This window comes from Mchenga conophoros, linkage group LG14, assembly GCF_057382185.1.
Source record: "Mchenga conophoros isolate Kocher_MC1m ecotype Shallow Benthic linkage group LG14, M_conophoros_male_GT1.1, whole genome shotgun sequence".
In the NCBI taxonomy this organism is placed as follows: Eukaryota; Metazoa; Chordata; class Actinopteri; order Cichliformes; family Cichlidae; genus Mchenga; species Mchenga conophoros.
This window is the reverse complement of record NC_140539.1, coordinates 16,876,678-16,902,974: the sequence shown is the minus strand read 5'-3', so window position 1 is coordinate 16,902,974 and position 26,297 is coordinate 16,876,678. Positions and strand designations below refer to the sequence as shown.

The following is a 26,297-nucleotide window of genomic DNA, read 5'->3' as shown; positions in this document are numbered from 1 at the left end:
AAGTATAACAAAGAACTTGTTCAAAGTCAATGTTTTCAGTCCATTAGAACGGGTCTTCTAAATGACAATGTCAGAGCAGAAATGAGAGCATATTTGCAGGATGAAAACTGTAGCGATGAACTCTTATTAATGAAAATGCAAACAGCCCAGTACAATGAAAGCGAGAGAGCGTTAAAGGCAAAAGCCCACAGGTCATTTAGAACAGGACTAAATGTAGTTGAGCAGAATGTAGCGCTTACTGATCCCCGCACAAGCCAGCCTGACACAAAACCGGCTAAAACCCTCAAAGATAACTCCTTATTTGCAAAAATTGAGGAAAGTAACTCAGCAATTAGGGAACTCACAGGACAGGTAGCTTCACTAGTGCAAACTGTCCAACGAGATAGAAGTGGTGATGGTGGTAGACAAGTCAGGGCGTACAGAAAGGCAGCTCAGAGACCAAAAAGGCGATGCTCTGCATGTCAACAAGAAAACAGGGACTGTGACCATTGTTTCAAATGTGGCAGTGACTCTCACTGGGCAAAGGGATGTAAAGTAAGGGGAGCTCAGAAGCAGGAAAACTGGGCGGGGCTGTGACTGCGGGACAAGCCACAGCTTTACCACCAATGTCCCAATGTGATAACATTCCCAAGGCCCAAAGCTTATCCCTAGCATCACCAACTGACTCAGGAAATCCTAAAATTAGGAACCAACCCCCAAACGTGTTAAATTTAAGTACCAAAAAAAGAAAAGTAGCACAGCTCGTGGGCAGAAAGTGTCTAGTATGGTGTAGAATGAATAACTGCAAAACACAGGCACTGTGGGACACGGGAGCCCAAGTTTCAATAATGAGTGCGTGCTGGAAATCAGACAATTTACCTCACTTAGAAGTTCACCCCATCAGCGATTTACTAAGTAAGGATGAACTTTTAGACTTGAGAGCTGTAAATGGATCGGAAGTCCCTTTCCAGGGTTGGGTAGAAGTTAGCCTTAGCCTTTGTGATTCGAGAGGAAAAGCTGTAGCTCAGAATGAGGTTCGGGTTCCAATCCTAGTAAGTCAGGATGTGATGCAAAAACCAATAATAGGGTTTAATGCTATTGAGGAACTGATAAAAAAAGACACTACTCAGTCCAGTGAAAGCTTGTCTTTACTCAGAAACTCTCTAAGAGTAGGATCAAGCAAAGCAGAAGCACTGTTGAACCTTATCCACACCACCAGTAGCGAGATAGTTACTTATCCTATCAGATCAGGACGCAAAGCTATTGTCGTACCGAGTGGACAAATGTACGGCGTTAGTTGTTCCATCAAAACAGACCTAAAGGTAAAAAGTGAAATGCTTTTTGAGCCAGATGAAAACTTGTCTTTAGATGAGGGTCTGAAATCTAACTGCCAGTTGCTGTCTATATCAGGCAGTACCCGCAAAGTCAATATCTATGTTACTAATGCTACCAAACATGACATTGTGCTGCCACCTAAAACCCTTCTAGGTAACATAGAGAGGGTAACACATAGTTATCCTGTAAATCTCAAAGAAGCTCAGATAGGCTCGATTGTAGAAAAAGACAATCAGAACCCACCTAGCTCAGCAGAAGAGCCTTGGGAACCACCTGTCAATTTGGGCCACCTTAACACAGAACAACAGGCAGTTGTCTTGGAAATGTTAAGGGAGGAGTCAGGCGCATTTGCTAAACACAAAGAGGAAGTTGGTTACATAAAAATTTTTAAAATGGATATCAAACTCACTGATCAGATTCCTGTAGCCAAATCCTATAATGCGGTCCCACGTGCTCTCTATGATGAAGTAAAAAGTCACATTCAGGACTTGTTAAAAAAAGACTTTATTCACAAATCAACCTCACCATATGCCTCTCCAATAGTGTGTGTGAGGAGGCGGGATGGAGGCCTGAGACTGTGTGTTGATTATAGGGGCCTCAATAAAAAGACCATTCCAGACAGACACCCTATTCCACGAATACAGGAAATCCTTGATGGACTTGGCGGCAATAGGTGGTTTAGTGTGCTTGACCAAGGCAAAGCGTACTATCAAGGTGAAATCAGCGAAGACTCAAAAAAATATACCGCCTTCACAACACCCTGGGGGCTGTATGAATGGAATAGGATCCCATTTGGACTCACCAATGCACCTGCAGCTTTCCAGCGGAGCATGGAGGAAAGTTTGGAAGGCTTGAGGGACAAAATATGCACTCCATATTTAGATGATGTTTTGGTGTACAGTCAAACATTTGAACAGCATATTGAAGATTTGAGATCAGTTCTCAAACGTCAGCGGGCTTGGGGAGTAAAACTAAGACCTGATAAATGTGACTTGTTTAAAAATGAGGTCCGCTATGTGGGCAAAATCATTTCAGCAGACGGCTACAAAATGGATGACAAAGAGGTACAAGCAGTACGAGCTTTGAAGGACAACCCACCAACAAACATTAAAGAGCTGAGAAAGCTTTTAGGATTTTTAGGATACTACCGAAGCTATGTACAAGATTTTTCAAGACATGCAAAGTGCCTATATGATTTACTCTCAGTTGACCACACCCAAACACCAGCGCGGTCAGCCAAGGCGGGGCATGCTGCACCCACCCAAAAAATCATATGGAGTGACAGCCACCAAAAAGCACTAGACTATTTGGTGGATGTTTTGACTAATCCACCTGTGATGGCTTATCCTAAGTTTGAGGAACCCTTCATTCTGCACATCGATGCTTCAGAAGAAGGCCTTGGTGCAGTTTTGTATCAGAGGCAGGACAGTAAATTAAGAGTCATTGGATATGGGTCAAGAACATTAACACAAGCTGAGAGGAACTACAGGTGGCACTCAGGGAAACTTGAGTTTTTGGCACTAAAATGGGCTGTGACTGAGCGCTTTAGAGACTATTTGTTCTATGCTCCCTCAGTGACAGTGTACAGTGATAACAACCCTTTAACCTATGTTTTAGGCACAGCTAAACTGAATGCAACAGGGCACAGATGGGTTTCCGAGCTGGCTGATTTTAACATAACACTGAAATACCGACCCGGAAAAAGTAACGTTGATGCAGACTTTTTGTCCAGAACACCTTCTAGTATGGATTCATACATGTCAGAATGTACTGAGCTGTGTTCGCCTGAAGTGTTAAGCACAGTACTGAATGCCATTGAAACACAGGAAGACAAACAACTGGATTGGATATCAGCCATAACATGCAATCCAGAAGTAAACAAAATACTTACAGAAAATCTGCCAGATGTGAGGATCACAACGCAGGAGCTATTGCAAGCTCAAAAGCAGGACCCTGCCATAGCTTATGTTCTTAACTTAAAGAGTACTGGTGCGAGTCTTGACAAGACATCAGCGCTCAAAACCCCTACAGGAAAACAGCTACTACACGAGTGGAAAAAGCTGTTTATCTCAGATGACGGGTTGCTGATACGAAAGACTGTGACTTACACTCAGATTGTGATTCCGGAATCGCACAAAGAACTGGTGTACAAACACCTTCACTGCGAAATGGGTCACTTGGGGGTGGACCGTGTGATGAATTTGGCAAGGAGTAGGTTTTATTGGCCGAATATGTACAAAGATATTGAGTTTTTCATCACACAGGTGTGCAAATGTAATATTCAGAAAAAACCTACAGTTCAGTGTAGGGCCCCCATGTGTCACGTGCCGGCTACTGCACCCTTTGAAATGGTTTCAATAGACTATGTCCATCTCGAAAAGAGCAGGGGAGGGTATGAGTATATTTTAGTGTTACAGGACAACTTCACCAAGTTTGCTCAAGCCTACCCTACACGCAACAAATCTGGCAAAACAGCAGCAGACAAAATTTTTAATGACTTTTCCTTGAAATTTGGTTTTCCTGGTAAATTACATCACGATCAAGGCAGAGAATTTGAAAACCATTTATTCAAACAGCTGCAGAAGTACACAGGAATAGCCAATTCAAAGACCACACCCTACCATCCACAGGGGAACCCAGTGGAAAGGTTTAATCGCACCTTGCTGTCAATGCTCCGGACCCTGGATGAGGAAAAGAAAGGAAACTGGAGTGACTATGTAAACAAAGTTGTGCATGCCTATAATTGCACAACTAGTGACTCGACAGGGTACTCGCCCTTTTATTTACTCTTTGGTAGACATCCACGTCTCCCTATTGATGTAATTTTTGGACTGAGTGAGACGAACAAATGCAAATCATATGAGGATTATGCTCACAAATGGCAACAACAAATGAAAGAAGCATATGACATTGCATCCAGAAACATTAAAAAGACTCTGGCAAGAGGGAAATCACATTATGACCTGAAGAGACAAAGTGCTGTACTCTCACCTGGGGACAGGGTACTTGTCAGGAACATGTCAGAGAGGGGAGGCCCGGGAAAGTTACGCTCCTATTGGGAGGATCAAGTTCACATAGTGATCTCTCAAAAGGGGGAAAACAGCCCTGTTTATGAGGTTAAGCCGGAGCGTGGTGCTGGGCGAGGCCGTATCCTCCACCGCAACATGTTAATGCCCTGTAATGCATTACCGCTTCCCACAATAACAAGAACTGAACGAAGCCACACTACACAGACACAAAAACAAAGAGACCTACAAGACGCATCGAACCATATAGAGAGCTCAGATGATGAAGAACAGTATTGGTCTCAGAGAGTGAGGCACCACCACTGTCAGCCTCAAGGGGATTTAATGGTGTCTGCACCTGCTACTGAACTGGACCAGGACCTTCAGCGAAAGAGCACGGAGCTTAGACTGGATGCTGAAGAGTTTCAAGTAGAAATGGTGAATGGACAAGGTAACGCTGAACATGACACCTCAGCATCATCAGACACTGTTGCTTCGCCAGGTCAGCCCAGTGAAATGAACCCAGAACTGTCGGAACCGCAGCCGAGAAGATCTCAGAGGGAGAGATGTCCACGGAAAATATTGACTTATGATGCGTTTGGCCAACCAGTTCAAAGAGCAATTGGTCACAGTGTTAACCCATTGTATGCCAGTGCAGCAGCACCGCCATTCTATGACCAGTTTGGAGTACCTTGGGCAGCTCTACAGATGCCTTACTATGCAGCTTATGTGCCAGTTAGTTGTTATTGAACTGTGAAAGAGTTTTTTTGAATTTAAATGATGTTACTTTTCAAAAATGTATGGGGACTTACAAGGCCTTACCAATATGGTGACACAAGTATTTGATACTTTTGGGATGGTAGCGTAAGACATTGGATCGTTATGTTTGATGAGGTTAATTGTGATTAAATGGTTACTATCTAAGTTGATAAGCTCCGGAGCACGTGATAAAGTGATAGTAATGTCTTAGAGGGTAATAATTGTATGTGGACTGTTGGAAACAACTCAGCATTGTTATAAGCCGATGCTTATCTGGTAAGAGAGTAACATGTGATTCTGTCACCTGAGGTCCAATAGTGCATCATGAAAGTGATCTTAAAGCACTGCTAAATCCTATTCCGACTTACGCCATCTCTACGTTGTCACAAGGAAAAGAGAAGTATAGTTGTTTATTTTTGTTTCTTATTGTCATGTTTCCTCAATGTTGGGACAACATTTATTTAGCAGGGGAGGAATGTAGCACTTGGTAAAGTGTAAAGCTAAAATATGTCCAAAACATTGCATAAATCTGTTGGTATTTGTGTTATTCAACTATATGTTTGGATTTTTGGCTGCTACATGTTTTTCCACCAGTAGGGGGCAGTCACGAAAAAAGAAAAACTATGTTCGAAAAAGGAAAAGAAGAAGAGTGTATTTTTGGGCTCTGTATGTGAAAGCCACGGTTCTGAAGTACCCAAATAAACTCGGTTCTGCTGTTTACACCAAGTTGTCCTGGAGTGGTGTAACACACACAGTTCTGCAGGGCAACAGGAGAGAAGTCACACAGAGAGGACTAGCTTACTAAAGGTCAGACTGTCACTATGTGGCAGCCATTCTAATCTCGCTTAACCCGAACTTTAATAGTGCAACATGATCTCCATTAGTGACTACAGAAAGCGACACTCCATTTGTATAGGCGGTCATCTCTGTGTTTTTCTGAGATCATATATGATTGGGTGCACATCTCATACTGCATCTATGCCTTGTAGAATTTTTCTAGCTTGCGACTGGCTTCCTGCCTAACAGTGCCACAAAAGCTCCGACTACCTAGGCAACGGGAGCCAAGGGGTAAGAGCCGAGGGTAGCTCCTCTTGTGCTGGAGTCATAGAGGCAGTTTGGTGACCGGGCAAAAAGCAAGAGCAGAAGAGCCTATAAGTGGCCCGGTAAAACCTGCAGAAGACCGTGACCACCGCTTGTTAAGAGGGTATCTAATTGGTTTACAACCCATGTCATCACCACTTACAGTAGTTTAAGATACGCCTCCATAACCCAGTAGTCGTGGGCACTAAATGGAGAGATGGAGAGGACCTTACCCTGAATCATGAACAGGTTTAAATGGGAGCTCGTTTGATATAATGACTTATAGCTGGTCTCTGGAGAGAACTCTATGGTAGATGGCCCAGTTTTTATGACTGCTTTTAATGCTTGGCATTCTGGCTGTAACAGTCTACATTCCCAATGAGCTCTCATTAAGTGGAGGCAGTTCAGCATGTTTCCCCACTCTAAAACCCATTCTGGTCATCCAGTTTTGTTTTGTTTTTTTCTCCCACTCTTTCTACCAGCTTATGAGTAACTCTTCCATTTGGAACAGCATAATTATAAACTATTTATCTGTAAATATTTGGTAAATTATAGTGCATTGTTGGCTATATCACACTTATAATAAGTAGATAATAAGTAGGTAACAGCTAGAATAATTTCCACAGTGACCCATCAGCTCAACTAAGTATTGTGTAGTTGCGACTGTTTTAGGTAATGAGATAATAACTCAGATTTAATTACATAGTTGCTAGGAAATTTGGCAGCCTCATAGGAACACCTCCTCTGTAACTCACTGATTCATGTTATGATAGTAGTTATCCAAAGTTTATATTGGTAATCAACACTGTACAATGGAAGCCAAAACTTTTTTAATTCTATGTCATCCACAAATTAAGAAACAGCAAATATACCATAGTGTAAGGGTGTTTCTCTGTGCTTACAGTGTGGTAGATCTTCTCCCTGAGCTATAATTTCACTACATACCACTGCAGTTTGGATTTATGGGTAATAGAGGAGGATTTTTTAAGAGACTGGCTACCTACCTCTTCTGTGCAGAATTTATTTAGGCCCATCTGAGTTCTTATAAACCTAAACCAGTCAGGTAATACTGAGGTTTTGCATGTTATTTTAGCTGTGCTTTACTACTGTTGTATAGCTTATTAAAACTTAAAATACATTGATCTGGTAAATCCTTTGTAAATACTTGACTGTTTGAGAGAAACAGTCTGAGTGCTGCATCTTTTCCTACTAGAGCTAAATGTGAGTAAGAGTCACTGGCAGTAACCTGCCTCTTTCCTCTGGTGTTAATGAGACATAAAGTGTGAAAGGAACTATTCAGTCACTCACTTCATCATTGATTGTGGAGCCAGTCTGACTAATTTGGTGAAGTGACACATACAAAAAAAGGGACTTAATCATTTCTGGCCTACACTAAACAGATTGACTACCTCTGTAAAGTCCTTGTCGCACACAGAATCATTAGTCAAATCAAATCAACACCCAGCTAAAAGTTAAAAGCGTGGAAGAGGCAGTGTTTATTCTTTTTTTTTTAAAAAGCTACACTTCTTAACGCCTTTAACTGCGCAGAAGGATGAAAACTGGCAAGTGTTAAAGCGGGCATCAAATTAGAAGAACGAGAAAGAGCAAAAGACAGACACAATGCTGGGTGGGGGGGTTGCAGGTAGTGATGAGAGGATCGTGGGGGTTCAAAGCTGTCCTACCACTGGGAGCAGAATTATGCCTCCAGGCAATGCTGTTGGCAAGAAAGTTCAAGAGGTGTGGAAAAAAAATGGGGGGTGGGGGGGTGTCGTTTTTTAAAAAAAAAAAAAAGCTTTCTTGAGACTTCACAGTCTAGTAACCAGGATGCTGAGTTGGATGTGGCAAAGTGCCCCAGGGGAGGCCAGGAGCGCTAAGAGACAGTAACTCGAGATGAGAGGTACCGAGCTTCAGTATCAAACCATTCCTGTGATACAGTGGAGACTACGCTTTCTGGTCACTTGATTTCTCTGTAACAGTGCGAAGGAGCAGTTCTCTTGGCCGGGCTTGCTGTTTGTGGTTAAAATGAGGAGAGAGAGTTTAAAGTTTTTCGGTGTTGTTTTGTACTTCTTCAGTAGAAATGCTTTTTCAGTTGCTGCCCTTGGTAACCATGGTTTGGTTTATGTATTAGAGAACATTTATAGCATGTGTTAAAGCCAGATGGTTTATATATATATATAATATTTAGAGGTGCTAAGTAGAGGTACATAATTTGTTCAGCTGAGTGGTTCTTGCTCTATTGTCTGCAATATTCAGTAACCAGAGTGTTTTGTGAAATCTGGGAACTGGGAATCTATAGTCTAATATAAAGTGGTGCTTGAACATTTGTGAGCCAGTTCGATTTTTATGACCTCAAATGTTTTCAGATTGTCACACAAGCAGTAAAAGTAGACAGAGTGAACCCAATTAAACCAATAGGGAAAAAATAATAAACTTGCTCACTTATTTAAAAGTAACAGCAATAACTACAACAGCCAGAGTTATTTTGGTCCATATGGAAACTTTCAAATATCTGAAAGAAAACCCCTTCAGAAAATCCAGTAAAGGTTAGAGTCTGTTGCTATGACGAAGGGTCTGTTGAAATAAATGGGAGTACAGAGTTTTAACTTCCGTTTAAGTGTTTTCATCATCAGCCCTTTAAAGACGTTGAATTGCTTATAATGTTACAATAAAAGTGAAAGTAAAAGAAACTGTTTCCGATGTTTTTTTTCCGCCACAGTTTCCGGTAAACCTCTTTTTCTCTCATCGCCATCACATTTATATTGCTGCCTTAAGTCTCCTAAATTGTTGGACTACTGCATTCTGCACAGCTGTGCAATTTTATGGCATTTGCTAATGTACTGTAAATGACATGAAATACGACTAACTTAGTTTTCTGCCAGCTCTGGCTTTTATATCATTTTTTATACCATTTTGAATTCCCATTTATTTATTTGAAGGCAGATGTGATTTTATGTCCTCACCATAGCTGTAAAGTGCTACTTTGAAATGCAAATTAAGCTTTGATTGAGGGATTTTCATGAAAATGGCGTTGTGTACAAAGTGGCAGTGTGAAAGCAAGTCCAAAGGGAGACGTTTTGTGGTCCCATTTGGGGCTTTGTGACGAAACGGTTGGTTAGGGGACGCTGTAGGACACGAAGTTGAGGCCCCAGCGTGATGAAAGACCTTGCGAACGGTCTTCGTCTTGTCTTCTCACTGCAAATCACCCCTCCTGTAAAAGTGAAATTCCAGTTCAAAACACCCAACAGCTTTCCAGCCACTTTAAAAATGATGCGTCCAGCATGCTGGAAATGAGATTTTTTGTCCATTTAAGGGCAGATTTCAAAGAAAGGCTTTGGGAATCCAAATGAAATTACAGGATAGAGTGTCTGCTTAATGCCTTATATGCACTTAAAGGTAGAGTGTATACTTGAAAGGTAATGGCTTTCTGCAGTTAAGTATTATGGTGGCTCCCACACTGAAATGGATCTCTTTACTCGTGTCTTGACAGAGTTCTCTTAGTGAAGGTGTGGCATAATGTAGTTCCTACTCTTATCTCGTGTCAGTGTTATCCTGCACACCTTGATAAAGCTTCCTTTCCTCCCTTGTCTTGTAACAACATTCCACTCTGTCTGACAGGTACTGTAGCTAGCTGGATCCTGCCTCTCATCTCTCTGTCTCGCACTACACACAACACACACAAAAGGCAAGGCTTTTTTCACTTTTCCCCAATTTTTTATTTTTTGCTTTTCCTTCCCATTAACGTAGCACACAGTGCTGCAGTATCAGAAATACGTTTGGTTTAACTGATCCCACTCATCCCAATCGCCCTCTTTAATGGTTAGAGCTGCTGACACCATACATTCTGCTAACAAGATCGGAATTAAGTTGTACACTGTGCAATGGAAAAACTGAGTACGCCAAACAAGCCGGCAGTAGTTGTCCATTCGAAAATCAAACCCACCGAGTTGTTTTCAAATTTGCACAAGGTAGGCACGATGGATAAGAGGGAATATGGATGTTACGAAATATCGGATCCCTCCTTTTCAAACACCTCCTCCTGAAAGTGACACAACAGATCAGCATTCCTCACTTGAACTCTTACCTCACTAAGCTTTGTTATGTGGTGTTGGGGCATTAATGACATGCAGCCTGCTTTGTTAAATAAGTGTCTAAATGTGGTATATCTGTTTTTTAAGCCATAGCCTTTCACTGCCTGCAGTATAAAGACAGACATCCTGCAACTCAGCATTTACCTAAATTAAGATAAAAAAAAGATATTGAAAACGTACGACAACCTAATGATAATTAGCATTTATGGGGAAATCATAAACACACAAATTCTGCTATAATAGAATCTCATTTCCATGTACTATAATAATATGATTACAGCTCACTTTAGAACAGACAAGGCAGGGATCATTATTGTAACATTTCCAAGCATTTATGGTAAAGGTAGAATGCCTGTGCTGCCTGTAATGGCCATGGCTGAGCCACTGACGCTGTGATTTAACCTGGCACTTTGGCGGCGGCGAGCCGCTCCTCCAAATCAAGGCTAAGTGGTGGATTCATCAGTGCCCTGTCGAGATGAAACACTCGCCCGGCGGTGACACAGAGATGAGGCCCTGATTGGGACAAATACGTCTCCCTCTGGTGTCAGCTCTCATTCACCGGTCTGAGCGCAGGCTGAAAGAAAGACAAATGTTTTGATTAGGAGTCTCTTTCAATGTCACAGCAGCCAGGGAAGAAGAATGAGATGAGGCTGTCTCCAAGGGAAGCAAATAGTTGAAGACGATGAGAGGAAAATGGATGTCTCCACTGTCTAGAGGGTGTCGAATGGGGATTCTGAGTCAGAGAAAGCTCAGTAAAATTGCCTCTTTTAATGTGACTGCATATTTTTTTCAGAATACCCTTTCAATTCCAGATTGGTGATTGTTAAAATTCAAGTGAAAATAAATACAATCTTTCAGAAAAGTAACAGTGACATCGGCAGTTGTTTATGGCTCTGTCTGCATTCCCTTTAAAAGAGTTTTTCAAAGCCAAGACAACAAAGTTTGTGAAAATCAGTTACCACTAAGCACTGTGACTTACTGCTGCTTATTCCCTCATCCTCAGAGTATTTCTATTATCATCACAGAATTGGGTTGTGGGAGTAGCCACATCTGCCTGCCTGTCTTTACAGGCATCTTTTGTAGATGAAAGATGCGGTTAAAGCACACTTGCTGATCCCATGTTTCCCCATGTTCTTCACATATCACACTCAACCTTTTGCTAATCCTGCGAGCTACCTAACACAGCACCTCGTGTAGCCCGACGTTTCCTCACAAAAAGAACAAAATGTTGGTGCCTGTGTTCCAAAGTTGAGAGGGAACAGTGTGAGTGAAAATATACAACGCAGCATTGCGAGACTTACCTTGACAGATATGGCGTGCATTTCAGTGGGATGCTGAAATGAGTAAACAGCTCAAAGTGCCCTCGCTGTTGTTCTGTGAGAGCTTTATCATGGATGGGAAAAAAAAAATCAGAGTATGGTTTATTTATGGTGCATCTTACCATTTGAAACTCCTCTTCTCAATGCACCTGTTCTGTAAAGATGTCTTTTTTGCTTTGTTTTTTTTTTTTAAACTAGAATAGATGTAAACTAAAAGAAAAAAAAATACATATATATATATATATATAGAGAGAGAGCATCATCTACCAATCTGAGGGTCTGTGGATCCATTCCCTGTCTACTGCAGTCTGCATGTCAAAGTACCCTTGGGCAAGATAATCAAACCCCAACTTTCCCCTGATGCATCCTTCAGAGATGCTAGCTAAGGCGCTTAGGTATGCAAATAGGTGCTTGTATGAATGTGTGTGAATGAGTGTTGTTGTAAAACGTGCTTTGAGTGCTCATTTAGAGTAGCAGTGCATATTTATTTGTTACTGAAGTTGTGCAATTAAAGGTTCTAGCCCTAAATCCTAACCCCTAATCCTTGTTAATAGGGGTTAGGGCCTTGAAGTGGAATGTGTTAACCAACTATAATTTTACAGTTGCTGTTATAAAGTTAAATCTATTTCCCAATTGGCAAGAAATCTGAACTGAATAAATACCATTTTAGGTTTTTGTTTTCATGGATAACATAAATTAAATTAATTGGAAACCTTTCCTATACACCTCCGAGACACACTGTTCCATGCACTTTGGTTATATTTTGAAAGCAATTTGATCCTATCTCTTTATTTAATCACACTCAAAGAAATAAAAATACTAAAATAAGTCTTGAAAGTCTAGGTACACTTTTATCTTGTCAGCCCGACAAAATATGAGTTATGGCTGGACAAAAGACAACTTAATGCAGCTTTCTGTTCCTTTGACATATCGTATAATAGAAAAATGTGGCTCTGCCTCAAAATATAGTGTATGCCCTATTGGACTAAGACCTTCTCTACACCGCATCCATCAAATCAGCCACCTGAGTCTGTTTCAAATACTCATCATTCCTTAATGAATGTGATCAATCCCAATGTACACCTGCTCTGAACACCCTCCACGGTCCCTTCTCTGGAGTATCCTTTATGAATCATCAAGTGTGTCGATATCCATATTCCGACATCTTTATGTCAGCAACAAGACAATAACAGGGCTGGCCCTGAGCTCTTAAAGCAAACATTTTAACAAAGACTCTAGTAACAGGAGGGTAGTGAAGAGGCTGGAAGCCATGAAGTGAGGAAAGTGGACACAGAAAGGATATAATGGAGCAGAGAAACAGAAGGGACCCTTCCTGTTCAATCAGGCCCCATCTGAACTCACAAACTCCCTCTCTTCTCCATCTTCCTCACTAATTTGCATCTCTTTTATGTCCCTGCTTTCTATTATGCAAAAGTGCACGCTAAAAAAAGTAGTCCAGTTCACGAAGTGAGTCGCTCCATTTCCCCACACTTTTTAATCAATACCAGTCAGGGTAGGGAGGGTTCAGTTGCATTTATGCTAACTGGAATATTTGAACTGTTCTCTTTGAACTGTAGTTACCTTGGAAACTAGCCCACATGACTTGTTTTATAACAGTAATTACAATTAGTGGTCAGACGAGGTCTTGAGTTTACAGAACATATAAATACAGAATCTCATATACATCTTACAGGTATAGCACCCTGCTTTGTGAGCTATGCGGCATTTCAGAATGCTCACTGGCTGCTTGGAAGCAGCCTTGACGACCTTTACGACCCCCGGCTTGCTTTACATGGATGACTTTTCTAGCTTATTGTATGCAGACTGCCAGGAAAGATGAAGCCTTGAGAAATTTAACAAGCGGTTTGTCGGCTCTGATACTCCACTTTCTGATGCCCATGAAATCTTACTTCTTCTGGCCATGTAGCTGATGATAAAGCGGGCTCCTGCAAGGCCTTCCCGCTGTTGCCATTTGTAATTTTTAGAAGTCATCACTGGGGGCGATACATCTTGATTGTGCCTTGGCAACTGTCATGCTCCACTAATGCACAGTGTGAGAGGGGGCATAAATGCAGAGTCTTCCGGCAGCACTGATGTTTATCTTCCCTGCTTCATGAATTTGCATTCCCATAGACACAATTTACTCATAATGGCAGGCATCACAGTGTAGATAGGCCCAGTGTATTATCAGTCTGTATACAGTGTTTGTTTTACAAGTGGACAGGCAGGAAAGGGGGATTTGAACATTTTGATGAGGAAGACAGATTGATAGTAATATATGCCTCCTCTAATGGGCTTGATAGAGCTTTATGAAATATTCATCATTGGCTACTATTGTTGTAACGTTGCCAGCTGCGTCTGAGGGATCGCATTTTTATATTAATAAAGTAGCCCGTGTAGGACAAGCCTAATGACTCTGAGAAATACTGCGTTATTTCATATCATAGTTCGTATAAAACGGGGGGTTTTCAAAGTTTTCACTACGACACGCCAGTTTACGAGCAGGGGTATGATTGATGGCATTCCACGAACACGTTTAGCTCGTGTTTGTGAAACGTGTGGTTGGAGAATGGTGGTTTGCACTGGCTTTTTTTTTTCACTAGAGTTGTTCGTTAATGGTGGCATCCTATTACAGTACTACACTTTAATTCAGCCAGCTTTTTAAATTGACCCATTTTTCACTCGAGACGGATCGATCAAGCAAGGTTCTTGATTTTTGTCACTTGTGGCGGTGAATTCAAAGATTATGAAGTTTGGCGCAATGCTGTTGTCCATATAGTGGACATAAGGCGTAGCATGAAGTGTGGATGCTTCATCTTTCCTTCTTGTGCTTGTGAGTCACACAGAATGTCGCGAAGGCTAACCACTGGCCTACAGGTTGCATTTTGTGTAAACCCTGGGTGTAAAACCTTGAAAGAAAGTTGAATTTCAGTTTTCATCTAACAGGGATGAAAAAAAAAATCCCATTATTACAGTGAATATCATGTCCCACCCAGAGCAGGCTTATGATAGATACTCAGGCAAATATTTGAGGCCTTGTCATTCCTGCTGCTCCCCTCCTCTCTGAAAGTAGATCTTTGTTCACAGTGTCCTTTCTGCCTTTCAGAACGCAAGGAATGCAATTTCTTTTAGAATGCAGCGAGTTTTAAAAAATTATTGGTGTTGCACTTCTCTTGTTCATTGACTGTAGATGTGACCCTTTTCATTGTATCTGCATACTGTACCTTTCTCGCTACTTTCACAGATTTATTTGGAGGGAACTAAAACTATGCATTCTCAGTAACTTTCATCTGCAGAATTAGCACTAAAATTAACGCTAATGTTATACAGTGTGGTTTGAGGTAGTTTGCACAGGGTGCATTCTGACTGCCAAAATCTATAATGACTTCGTAATTGCCTAATTAAACTCCTACAAAGCCGCTGATCATTTGCAACAAATCAAAAATCACTGGGCAACTTCAGGAATTGTATTGTGAATAAATTTGATTAGAAGTGATTGAACAGTTGATTGACGTGCAACTTTGGTTGGTTATGTTTGATAATTAGCTGGCACTTTTCCTGCCAAGTTTCTGTCACACATTTGCAGCGACATTGCTTTAACACCTCCAAAATTGGGGTGTGTTTTTCTTTTCACAAATGTCAGAATGCTTTCTCAGCCATCATACGGGACTCACTTTTCACCAATCGAACAGTGATTTTCACAAACGTGGAATGGACTCTTGTAGATGCGGGCAAGACGGATGTCATACTATATCAGCACTGTTGAAATAATATTCAAGCTGGAGATAATTATAGTGCAGATACCACTGCCATTAGATTTATGTGGAAAGTGAGAGGAATGGAGCCCAGTTGTGGGTTTATGACTAATCAGTGTCTGATGAAGGAGGACATGGAAGTACATTGTATTTGAATATTTAGGTTTGTTTTTTAAATTCAGTTGCTAGAGCTAAAGATTTCGATAATCAGCATTAATACTGCAGTGGATTTGTGACTCACGACTGCAGCTACAAAGTCTTTTGAAGTGTTCAGCAATAATTCACAGAGCTTTGCGAAAACAGCAAAATGGAAATCCAGTCATGTGCTTAGAAAATGTACTTCTTTTTTGTGGTCACGGGAATACACTCGATAAGAATCGTTTAATTTAGTCCCGTTTTCGTCACCCTTCTAACAAACAACCTGACTGTAATGGCAGCTACAGCACATGAGAAGAAGATAAAACATATCCTTCAGACGCTCACTCAAACCTTTTCCTCCTTCCAGTGCTCTTCCACTTCCATGCCACCAGAAACTACCAGCAGAATCTGTGGTCAGTGGCGACCAAATAACAACACATATGAGTAACTCACACACTCCCCCATATTCTGAATCTCTCCTGTGCTTCTAAATTGCTAGTATAAAATGCCCAGGCCAGAGGGGTAATAGTTTTTGATAATGATCCTGGGCTAAGCTTTGGTGCTGTGTGGCCACATGCCGCACAGACAGCATGCTGATTATTTCTCTGAAGTGTGTGTGTGTGTTTGTGTGCGTGCGTGTGTACACGGATGTGTGTCCGTAATGGTAATTTCCAGGCCTGATTGGCAAAGAGCGATAAAATTGGGGGCAGTTAGCACTGAGGGGAAAATAGTGCTGGAGTGTGTGGAAATGCAGCAGCCGTCCAATGGTAAACAAATTATCTGAAGTGAAATGACAACATTAGGCGATGCAAAGTGCCGGTCCACATTATGAATATGGCTCCATGCTATGTTTTTGACTACCTGTGTTTTTTTACACCATTTGAAGCAACTGAGCAGTCCTTATAAAAGATCTCTGGCCGCCTCACATTCTTAGGCAAGGTATTCAATCACAAGCATGAATCATAATCATTTCATGCGAGTAAACATACACTGTAATTTACTTTGCATCGAATGTATAAAAGATGAATAACAATATGAGGATATGAAAATGCTGAAAACGTCTTTATGTTTCGCCACATGCGTTAAATGCGGATAAATATTGATGAGCTGAGAGGGAATGCTTTGCTTTCTCTGAAACAATCTCAGTTTTTGTTGACAGAGCTGGCTTAGCGAAAGGCGGATGTGAGATAATAGGCGGATAGCTCATGTGAATGATTTGAGCAAACTGCTCAATTTGCCAAAACTAAAGAGCTGTAAAACACTTCTTTATGTGACTTATTGTTTCAGACATTATATGAAAACCAAATAAGTACTTGACTTTTTTTATTCATTTTCTTAAGCTCTATTCATAGTACAGGCTCACCGTTGCTGAGTGAGAAAAACCCATAGGGCTGTCTGTTGTCTCTAGCGACAGACAAAAGGTGTCTGTGTCTGCTCTATGTGCCCACACATTTACAGAACCTAACCCCCGAAGTCAAGACCCATTTGACTCACAGCAAATTGGCATGTCTAGACTCTTTTCCATTTGATTGTATTTAGTTATTTATTTATTCGAGCAAGCTCTCGACTAAACTGTTTTTTTTTTTTCTTCTATTAATGTGGATCTCTGGCTCTGTGGGCACCCGAGCCCGGTCCCCCTCCTCCTTTTTTTTCCTGTCAGGAATGAAGAGTTAAGTGAGGGGATTAATTACTAATTGCACTTTTTAGCTATGAAAGCATTCTTCATGAACAAGTGAGGAGAGAAGTTGTTGCTCTGACACGCACATGCCAGGCAAATAAAGACAAAGTAGATTTTGGTGGCTTGGTTTTTTGCCACCACTGTGATTCCCCGGTGATGGATACCTCTGGGAAATGTGACAAAGAGTGTTTTTGGTGCAAAGTGGATGGATGAATGATAAGATGCAGCCACATCAGCCTACCCACACACATCATCCCATGTCACTATTGCTGCTGCTCCCTTATGAAGACACATTAGCTGCAAAACCCAGCCAGGCTTTAAATTGAATGAAGGAGGTCACTTTTTTTTAACTGCTTAAGTGATAGGTACAGGCTGGTGCCGGTTAAGTCCTACGTTCTCTTGATCGCTGGCTTGATGGTCCTCTGAGGACACTAGTTTTGCAGTGGCAGCATTTAAAAGAAAATGTTTTGAAAGAATACCTTCTGAATAAAGACGGATGAAGTCTCGAGTGTCAAGTCCTAATTTAAAATGAGCAAAGCTGAAATTGCATTCAAGTTCCCACGGGTTTGTGGGTTGTTGTTTTTTTTTTTAGAATAAAACCATCTGTTCTTCAGTCTTTGCTGGAGAACAGTTTTGTTGTTTAAGGTGTGCTCAAGCTAAAGCCAAGAATAATCACATTCAGGTTAAGGGTTATTTTAGCAATTTAGTATTCCAATGTCAAAGTGTTGTAGATTCATTTTAAGTTAAGACCAAGATCCAAAAGTGGTGCATGTGCTACGTCATGTGTTAGGCCCAGACTGCTAGATAGTATGCATGTTTGCAGCATTGTCCTTTTGAACGGTCTTTACATTGTCATGCAACACATGACACTTCCAGCTTAACTCGACACAGATGAGCCCTGGTTGACACTTTTTAATGTACTGGGTATGCACAGTGATGTTATCCTAGTGCTCCAATTTGTTTTATGTCAGACATTTGCTTTTGAAATGAACTTAAGTTTTTAACTTAAGTTACATTAAATGAAATTCAAATGAACTTTCTGTCACTCTTGGGTCAGGTTATGTCATGGCTATGGTTCAGAAGGCTACTAAACAGAAGGTTGGTGTTTCGTTCCCTGGCTGCTCCAGTCTGCATGTCAAAGTATCCTCGGACAAGATACTGAACCTTCATCAGGGTGTGAATGTGTCCGAATGTTAGATAGAACTAATGTGTGTGCAGTAGAGACATGTTGTACTTTGAGTGCTCAAGGTGAGTACACAAGAACTCATCCAATCACAGTGACCGAAGGTGCTCAGTGCTCGATAGTTTAAGAAACAGTTTTAATCAACTGATAAAGTCTCACAGCGTGCATGCTTTTTATAAAGGGCCTCGTGATCCAGAGAGAAAATGTTGAGTTGAAAGATGATGAAGAACCTATTCTGTTTTTTAAGAAAGAACTCATTAATTATTATTTTTAATCAATCTTCAAATACACAGAGGCAAACAGACAAATATTAAATGCAGAAACACACTGTGAATGTGTCCCCTGGGAAAGTTTCTGGATATTCTAAGTTTCTAAATGTCCCTTTGTAATGTTTTAGGGAATGTCTGGACTTAGAACTCATTTTTCAACACCACTGATGAGTGGTTAGCAACTTCAAAAGTCACCGGCTGGGCCATAACTTATTTGTGTCACCTGGAAACATTTCTGTTAGAAGACAAATTTGTTGCCTAACTGAGAAGTTAGAATTCAACTATGGAGATTTCTCCAATATGCAAGATGATTTTCAGTTTTCTGGGTTATGACTTCTACAACACCGGCAGAGACATTTGATTACAGACTCATGGTGGGAGTCCTCCTGAAGTCTATCTGCATAGATCTTTGACATACCCACATATTCTAAATGAATGGATTACACAGTGTGTTAAAATGTGATGCCGGGAGGCAGACTCTATCAAACAGCCACAGGAGCACATTTAACAACGCATTCTGTTTGTGGAAATTTTCCCAATTAAGCAACACACTAGTACAGTGAGCATATTTTCCGCTACAGCTGATGTTAACACTCAAAATGTGTGGTGTGCTTCAGTGAAGACACAACTTCAAGTAAGTCTACCGGTAATGGGTGGCATATCATACATACCTCATGTGTGGGAGAGAGGTGCGCAGTCACACCTTTGATGACACCTTTAAAGAGACTGTTTTCAGATACAGATGTTTGCATGTAGCAGTTCTAGGAAAACTAGTCCTTAGATTTAAATTCTTTGTACAAAACAAACTGACATGGCTAATCTTTAATCCACATTCTTACATCCACAGATGTGAGACACGAGTGATTATACGGGACGTGTAGAAAGAGTGACTTTATGTGTGCTTCCAGCCTTCCAAAGGTAAATTGATTGACTTGAGTTTGTCGGTTTAACAGTAATGCCATAGCTCATCAGATTCAGTGATGTCCTTTGTTAACAATGGTTTTTCTGAACAAGACAGTAGATCTGTTCAGTTGTGGTCTATATGTTAGAGTCCTTCATCTGTGTGTTCAATGGGTAGCAAAATAACACTAAGATAAGTTCCACACATGGAAACACAGCAAAGGCTGAATGAAGATGTCTTGATCTGAAGGGCAATGCATATGGCTCACATGGCTCACATGGCTCACATGGCTTACATGCTTTTTTCAAAGGGCCTCGTGATCCAGAGAGAAAATGTTGAGTCGAAAGATGATGAAAAACCCATTCCGTGTTTTGAGAAAGAATACATTAATTATTATTTTCATTTCTTTTCCGGTTATGGCGCTAGTGATAGATGGATATCGAAAGGCAACCCTGTACTGCATTGTGTATTCCTTGACAGGGTACATAGGCGAGAGCAAGAATGAATATGAAAAAGTACAATTTCAACGAGTTATCCATCATAGAAATTCAGCTCTAAAGTGAAAAGAAAGATTGCAGGATTCCTCAGTTGAATTCAAAATCTGTTTCTTGTATGACAGCAGTCCTCCCTTTGTTTGTGGTTTGAAATCTTGAAGGATAAATAATTCTTTTTGAATATAAAAGCGAGCATAAGAAAGCAGCGCGATGCAGAGATGCGAGATGAAAACGCTCTTTAACGTCCCACACAGTCTTTGCTCTGTTTATCATCGTAATTGACTACATGCTACTTTTCTGTCAGCTTTTTTTATTTGTATGTGACTAACATGTCCTTGTGTGAGTGTGCGTGAGCCCCTTTCGGCGTTAAAACCCCCCAAAAAGCAGCAGTCTGTAAAATATGCCGGCTTTTTGCCAGCACATTCGAAAACCAGGACACTAATGGAGAAAAGGGCTAGAAAAATCAAATCCAAACAATTGAACTCAGAAGTCTGAAAATAAGACAGCGCTGTGAACAAAACTGAGTAAAGCGAGAGAGCAAGTAACACTTTTCAAACCTTTGCTGCGGTTTGTGCTCCCAAAACAGTCTGAGGGCGTCTGTATGAATGTGTGTCAGTGTGTAGGCTTAAGTTGATCGGCAGCCTGCCAGTGTTTTGAACTACACATCAGTACCACTTTGTACCCTCCATTCTGACCCCCCCTTTCTACCCCCGTGCGACATACACACACACACAACAGCCTCCCCATTAACACACTCTGCCTCTAATGGAGTTCACTACTCACTACTTTCCGCTTGAACGTGCAGTAGAGGAGTGCATCTAATAGTAGTCGCACACAGTTGGACTACATGGGTGTGAGCTTCAGTTAATATATGCCACTAGAGCCTGTGTTGGCAGACAAGATTGTGTTATCTGCTGTGGTGTGTACGGGCCCAGCCCATCTGTACGGTGACATCCTTCATAAATGAACCAAGCCGAACTGTGATGGCTGTCTCTTAGCCTGTGCTTCAGTCCTGTTGCTGCACTGACACCTCTGATGCATGCGCGGTATCTTGCCTCAGTATCATGAATACTGAAAGGATGTGCCACATTTGTATATCACCCTTTAGGCTTCTTTCAACGTGATTCCGCACGCCTTCCTCTCTCTTCACTCGGTATTTTGCGCGCTGAAAGCAGGTGCTTATAAAAACATCTCTCTTTCCTTCTTTTTTTTTGATGTAAACATTTTCTTGCCCTCTTCACTTTACTAGCTTACATTAAAAATAGCGCAGTGATTTAATCTGCTTACGGTTAAACCATCCCCCTTCTTTTTTGCCTTTCTTTCTTTTGCTTTTTAAGGGACAGTGGCCATGTTTTCCCAGCAGCCACAGGACCTGGTGGTGGTGGCAGGCCAACCTGTGACATTACCGTGCAGTATCCCCGGCTATCACGGCGTCGTCCTGTGGATCAAAAACGGCTTGGCGCTGGGTGTGGGCAGAGACCTCTCTGGTAAGCATCTACCTCCCTTGAGCATGTTACCCTGGATTTCTGTGTTGCCCTCTGTTTCATCTATTAATTATACCCTCTAATATAACTGTCATATTCAAATGGCTGCTTTTTGTCATCTCAAGTCCACACGTGTCAACAAGTTACCCTTTGCCAAATACATGAATCCACAGAGAGATAAAGCAGGGCCCCTAATAGTGTGTTTCATCAATCAAGAATTGCAAGTGCACTAATTGTATCACTCAACATGAACGAGCAAAAAGAACTCATTTATGTCACTCTGTTACATGCAAAGTTGAATCTTTCATAGTTTCAAACCAACTGCAGCACGAAATGAGTTGTTGCCCTGGTCTTTGTTGGTGCTTCAGGCTTCTAAATGGCTTTTTGAAGAGTACCTGGTGTCCTCTAATTACACTGCACCTCGTGCATAATTGTCTTAATTGTTTAATTTAGTGCAAAAGTGACTACTGCACTGTCACTTAGTAGCCTGTTGTCAAACCAATCAAAGCTTTGTGTGCTGGCGACCTTGATGAATTTCAAGGAAACGCATCGCTCCTTTCAATAAACCTGAACAACCTTTTGAAGCGCAAAAGCTGCTGGATAAGAAAACCCTGCAACACCATGTCGCTGTTGCATTATTTATTGAAAGGTTCATAAAATTCTCACGAAACATTCATTTGAATGTTTACGCAGGGCTCCGTACGCAGCGGGATGCATTACTCTTTAAGGGCACAGTCTTTATTTTAGAGCTGTCTAATTTACCTCGTGCACGTCTGCTCTGTGACCACTGAGAAATCGGAGTTAATTGCGATTCGCGGCACAGTGTCACAATATCCAACTGTGGCCATTTTCAAAACACAAATGTCTCTCGTGATCACCGGCGATTAAATATGTATTGCTCTACAGATTTGAGGTCCTCTACCCTCTGACCTTTAGCAAATGCTCTTTAAAGGCCTTTTCCTGTCACCAGCGCGGTTTGTAATTAAACCTCAGTGGCTGACAGAGCCCCAGTAAAGCCATCTTATTCTCTCTTCAGGTCCTTATCAGGCACAGGGGAGGCTGAGAGGTAGCTGTAAACAATAGTCCCACAGTCTTCTTTGGAGGAAAAGGAGGCAGACAGGGAAAGTACTTATGATTGCTGGAGATAGAATGGAAGAGAGAGGGAGTAAGAGGGAGCACAATTTTATTTAGGGTCAGAGTGGAGCAGAGATGTTTATCCTCTTCTATTTTATTGATTTAACAAGACAAGACAATCAAGATGAAATCTCATTTCAAGAATGGGCAAAGTCGGAGTAAGGTGGAGAAAAGAGGAAAGAGAGAACGTCGGGTCGTCACACCGAGGAGAACTGCAGCAGATCACTCTTTAACAACGCATCTGTAAATAATTTCCCAGCCACGGGCAGAATGTAGAAACTCTGACCTTCTCCATCAGCTCTCTTCTTCCTGTTGTTTGGGTGAATGATCAGGCCCGATGTGTAGAGTTTGAGAGTTTAAAAATGTGCACAGTTTCATATAAAGGAGGAATAGATTCCTGTCGGGGGAGGAAAGATTGCTGAAATCAACCCAGCGATACGGACAGGAGCTGAGTGCCTCCTATTGAAGCAGATGACACTTTTTCAAAATAAAGTACTCCACAGCTGTCCCTTTTTTATTCTTTTTCTTTTTTTTTTGCTGCTCCTGCCTACCTAAACAAGTAACGCATGCAGAAGTAAACGAGTGATGGTACATCATTGCAAGATGTACACAAAGAAAGGAAATTGGCAGCTGTATACATAAAAAGTGCGACGAATCAAATGTTGCATGGAGCATTTCAATAATATAGGTCTGCTTGGGTATTCATAGAAAGAAGCTGCGTTGGCAGCGTGCTCCGCCTGGGACCTGTTTCCATTCACAGGAGCAGTGATTAAACTGAGAGAACTCTTTCACCATTCAGTGCGAGAAATCATAGCACAAAAGCCAATGATTCCTATCTGTCCCTGAATTTCCTCTTCATTCCCTTTTGTGCCATGCTTTTCCACTCTAATTAAAGAAAAGTGAAGTAGCCCCACAGCAGCTCCACACGCCAGTCAATGCCATGAATATGTAACTGCTGCACAATTTGACGGCGACAATGGGCAGAGCGGCTATAAGTGAATTCTCCCGGTGTGCACGCAGAGCGAGATGGACGGGGAAGTGTTTATATTTTGCCATGCACTTGTGGATATACTCCAGGAGGACGCTTTCTTGAGAAGAGACTGATGGCAGACCTTTAGATGCGAGCAGGTGCTACTCCTGCCTCTCATGAGATCAAATTGAACACTCCGGTCATCTGTTCACAGATGCAGCAAAACCTTTCTCTATCCCCCAGTGCTTACACTGTGTGAAATATGCTCTAGGTAAACGCCATAAATCACTAGGCCACGCCTCAAGTCTCTGTATAGTTACACGCACACACGCACGCGCATGGTCACCATTGATTCGGCCCGAAGATAAATCCATTCTCCTCTGATGGATTCATTACTCCTTAATGGGCCTATTTTACATTGTTTGCTTTGGGTAACGCGCGGTGTCTTTGAAATTCCCCGAGATCTAAGATCAATGACCCGCGTCACATGTGCCGAGGTGATCAGTCTTCATGTGTGTCAGTATAACTTCAGTCACATTGGCAAAATACATGATCAAGGTGCTTATGAGATGACAAAAACACATTTCAGCATGTTTATACTGTTTGGAAATTAGACACATTCTTGTCATTTACTATCCACGGCAAATGCAAATTGTATTCCTTTCGGATTCGGCTGATGCACGGAGATGAAACTGGAACGGAGCCATGTCCTCACATAGCGAAATTATTCTTAGTTTGCCAGAGGCACAGATGAGGTAATTGGCAAGATCATCTGTTTGCGTAACAGAAATTTGCATGCCTCGTACCTTGCCACAATTAAGACCAGCAAAGCGAAGTTGTGAAGTGCATCTTGTTTCCCGGGTGCAGTTAAGGCTCGGCTGTGTAGTCTGCAGTCAACTCAAGGTCACATAATTCAGATTTGCGCAATGATCATTACCCTTGTGATCCAAAATGGCACTATTGCTTTGAATCTCATCAGTGAACATAAAACTGAAGCAAAATGGGTCTCTGGGTGACCTTGTGAACATAATGGTGCATCCTTTCATTTAAGCTTCTGTTTTTTTTAAAAAAATTTTCCTGAGTGTGGAAAAGTAGAAAGCGCCTTTTCAGGCAGTGGTTATTAATACTATTCACGGGAGCTTTTACTTGTGATTGGGCCTGTGTTAACTGTATGTACAGCATTTTTTTTTACTGCCATTCCTCCATATGAAACTGAAAGAAAAAAGACATTTATCAACTGCATTCTAAGTATTCCCTCAGAACAGTAGCTGGTGGCATTTTGGTCATCTTGGTTAGCGTGCCACGTCTTTAAACTTCTCCTGTGTCCTCTGCCTGGTTGTACTGCTTATACTTAGGCATTTTTTTGTCCTTTGTTCTTCCCAGTGTATAGGCCCACAAGATTAAAAGCTACATGTTGGAAGATGAAATGCAGAGAGTAGTTTAATCGGCTGTAACTCACCCCACCAGCATATAATGAGGCCCACTTCATGCTCTATTAAAGGCTACTGGATTCAATGAAGCAACCATCAGTAATTGGACTTTGAGCATACGATGGGCTTTTGCACTAGACAAATTCAAGGACTTAAAAGCTGTTATAAGGCTGCCCAGTCTGTTATGTTCCCTGTGGTTAGTAAAACATATAATCAGAGAGCAAACCCTTTATAGTGATTCTGAGGGATCGCTGAAGTGAACTTAACTTATAAGGTGGTTGTTATCGGAAAATCCATATTTTGTTCCCAAAAATCTTTTGGTAAGAAACCAAAACTTATTTTTTTTGGAACAAAAATTCTGAGTATGTGAGCAGAAAGTGTGAAGTTTCCTGTTGCAATACACAATGTTTGGAGTGCCGTTGTTCCCCTGTAAAACTCTCCAATTCACTCCTCAAGGTTCATCAATTATATTTCTATAAGTGCTACTGGAGGAAAAAGCAGTTCTCAGCTGGAAGTTACTCGCATTTGTGGGAGTTTAATTTGTATAAACACACATTCCCCGTGTTTTCCAAGCACTGTATCCACAGTAATTAAAAATATGGAGCATGAAAAATAAAGAGAATCTATCTTAGGAAACGAGCAAATCCAAAAGCATGCGGAATACCCCACAGAGCCGCCCAGTTAAACTCATTCTTCTTCTTGCTCATCTAACCCCATCGAGGGACGCGTGCCGCTAAAAACTCGCAGTGCACATTTCGATAATAGTTGAGGGCGATTTCTTTGAAACCATCTCTCTTGACTTGTGCAAAATGTCCATGTCTCTTGGATGTTGTTCTCCATTCTTCCCTTATTAAGCTGTAAATCATTTCAGAAAGCTTTGCTGGAACAAGTCAAACTAATTCCTGTTTATAGCTGAAGTAAAAAAAAAAGAAAAATCATTATCCTGAATGCTACAGCTACTCCTTAAAATTGGCAGGAGTGCTGTAAAAACATGGACATGTATGAAAATGCATTGTGAGTAAAGTAACAAATTAACATTCAAGCTATGTTCACCTATAAAGTCATTGTAAAATCAGTTTCTCTGTTATCTAAATTACATGCTTTTGCAGCTCAGTTAAAGTTAATATGTAAATGGCTGAACTGTGAAAGGTAACGAAGCAGCATTTTCTTTTTTCTTCCTTTTTTTTACAAAATGATTTTGTTATTAAAAGCTTTAAAAAATAATCATTTTATCATCTTGCTTTTGGCGAGTGCACAGTATTTTCATTTTCAAATGGACAAATGTGTTTGCACTGC

General features: G+C 41.2%; 1 protein-coding gene across 1 annotated transcript in view; it reads left to right on the top strand.

Annotated features, from left to right (window-relative positions):
- kirrel3b (kirre like nephrin family adhesion molecule 3b) overlaps window positions 1-26,297 on the top strand; it is a 174,717-nt gene that overhangs the window by 84,334 nt on the left and 64,086 nt on the right. Inside the window, exon 3 of the mRNA XM_085245571.1 lies at window positions 21,321-21,470. Coding sequence (XP_085101697.1) covers window positions 21,321-21,470 — 150 coding nt within the window. The remainder of the gene's footprint in view (window positions 1-21,320; window positions 21,471-26,297) is intronic.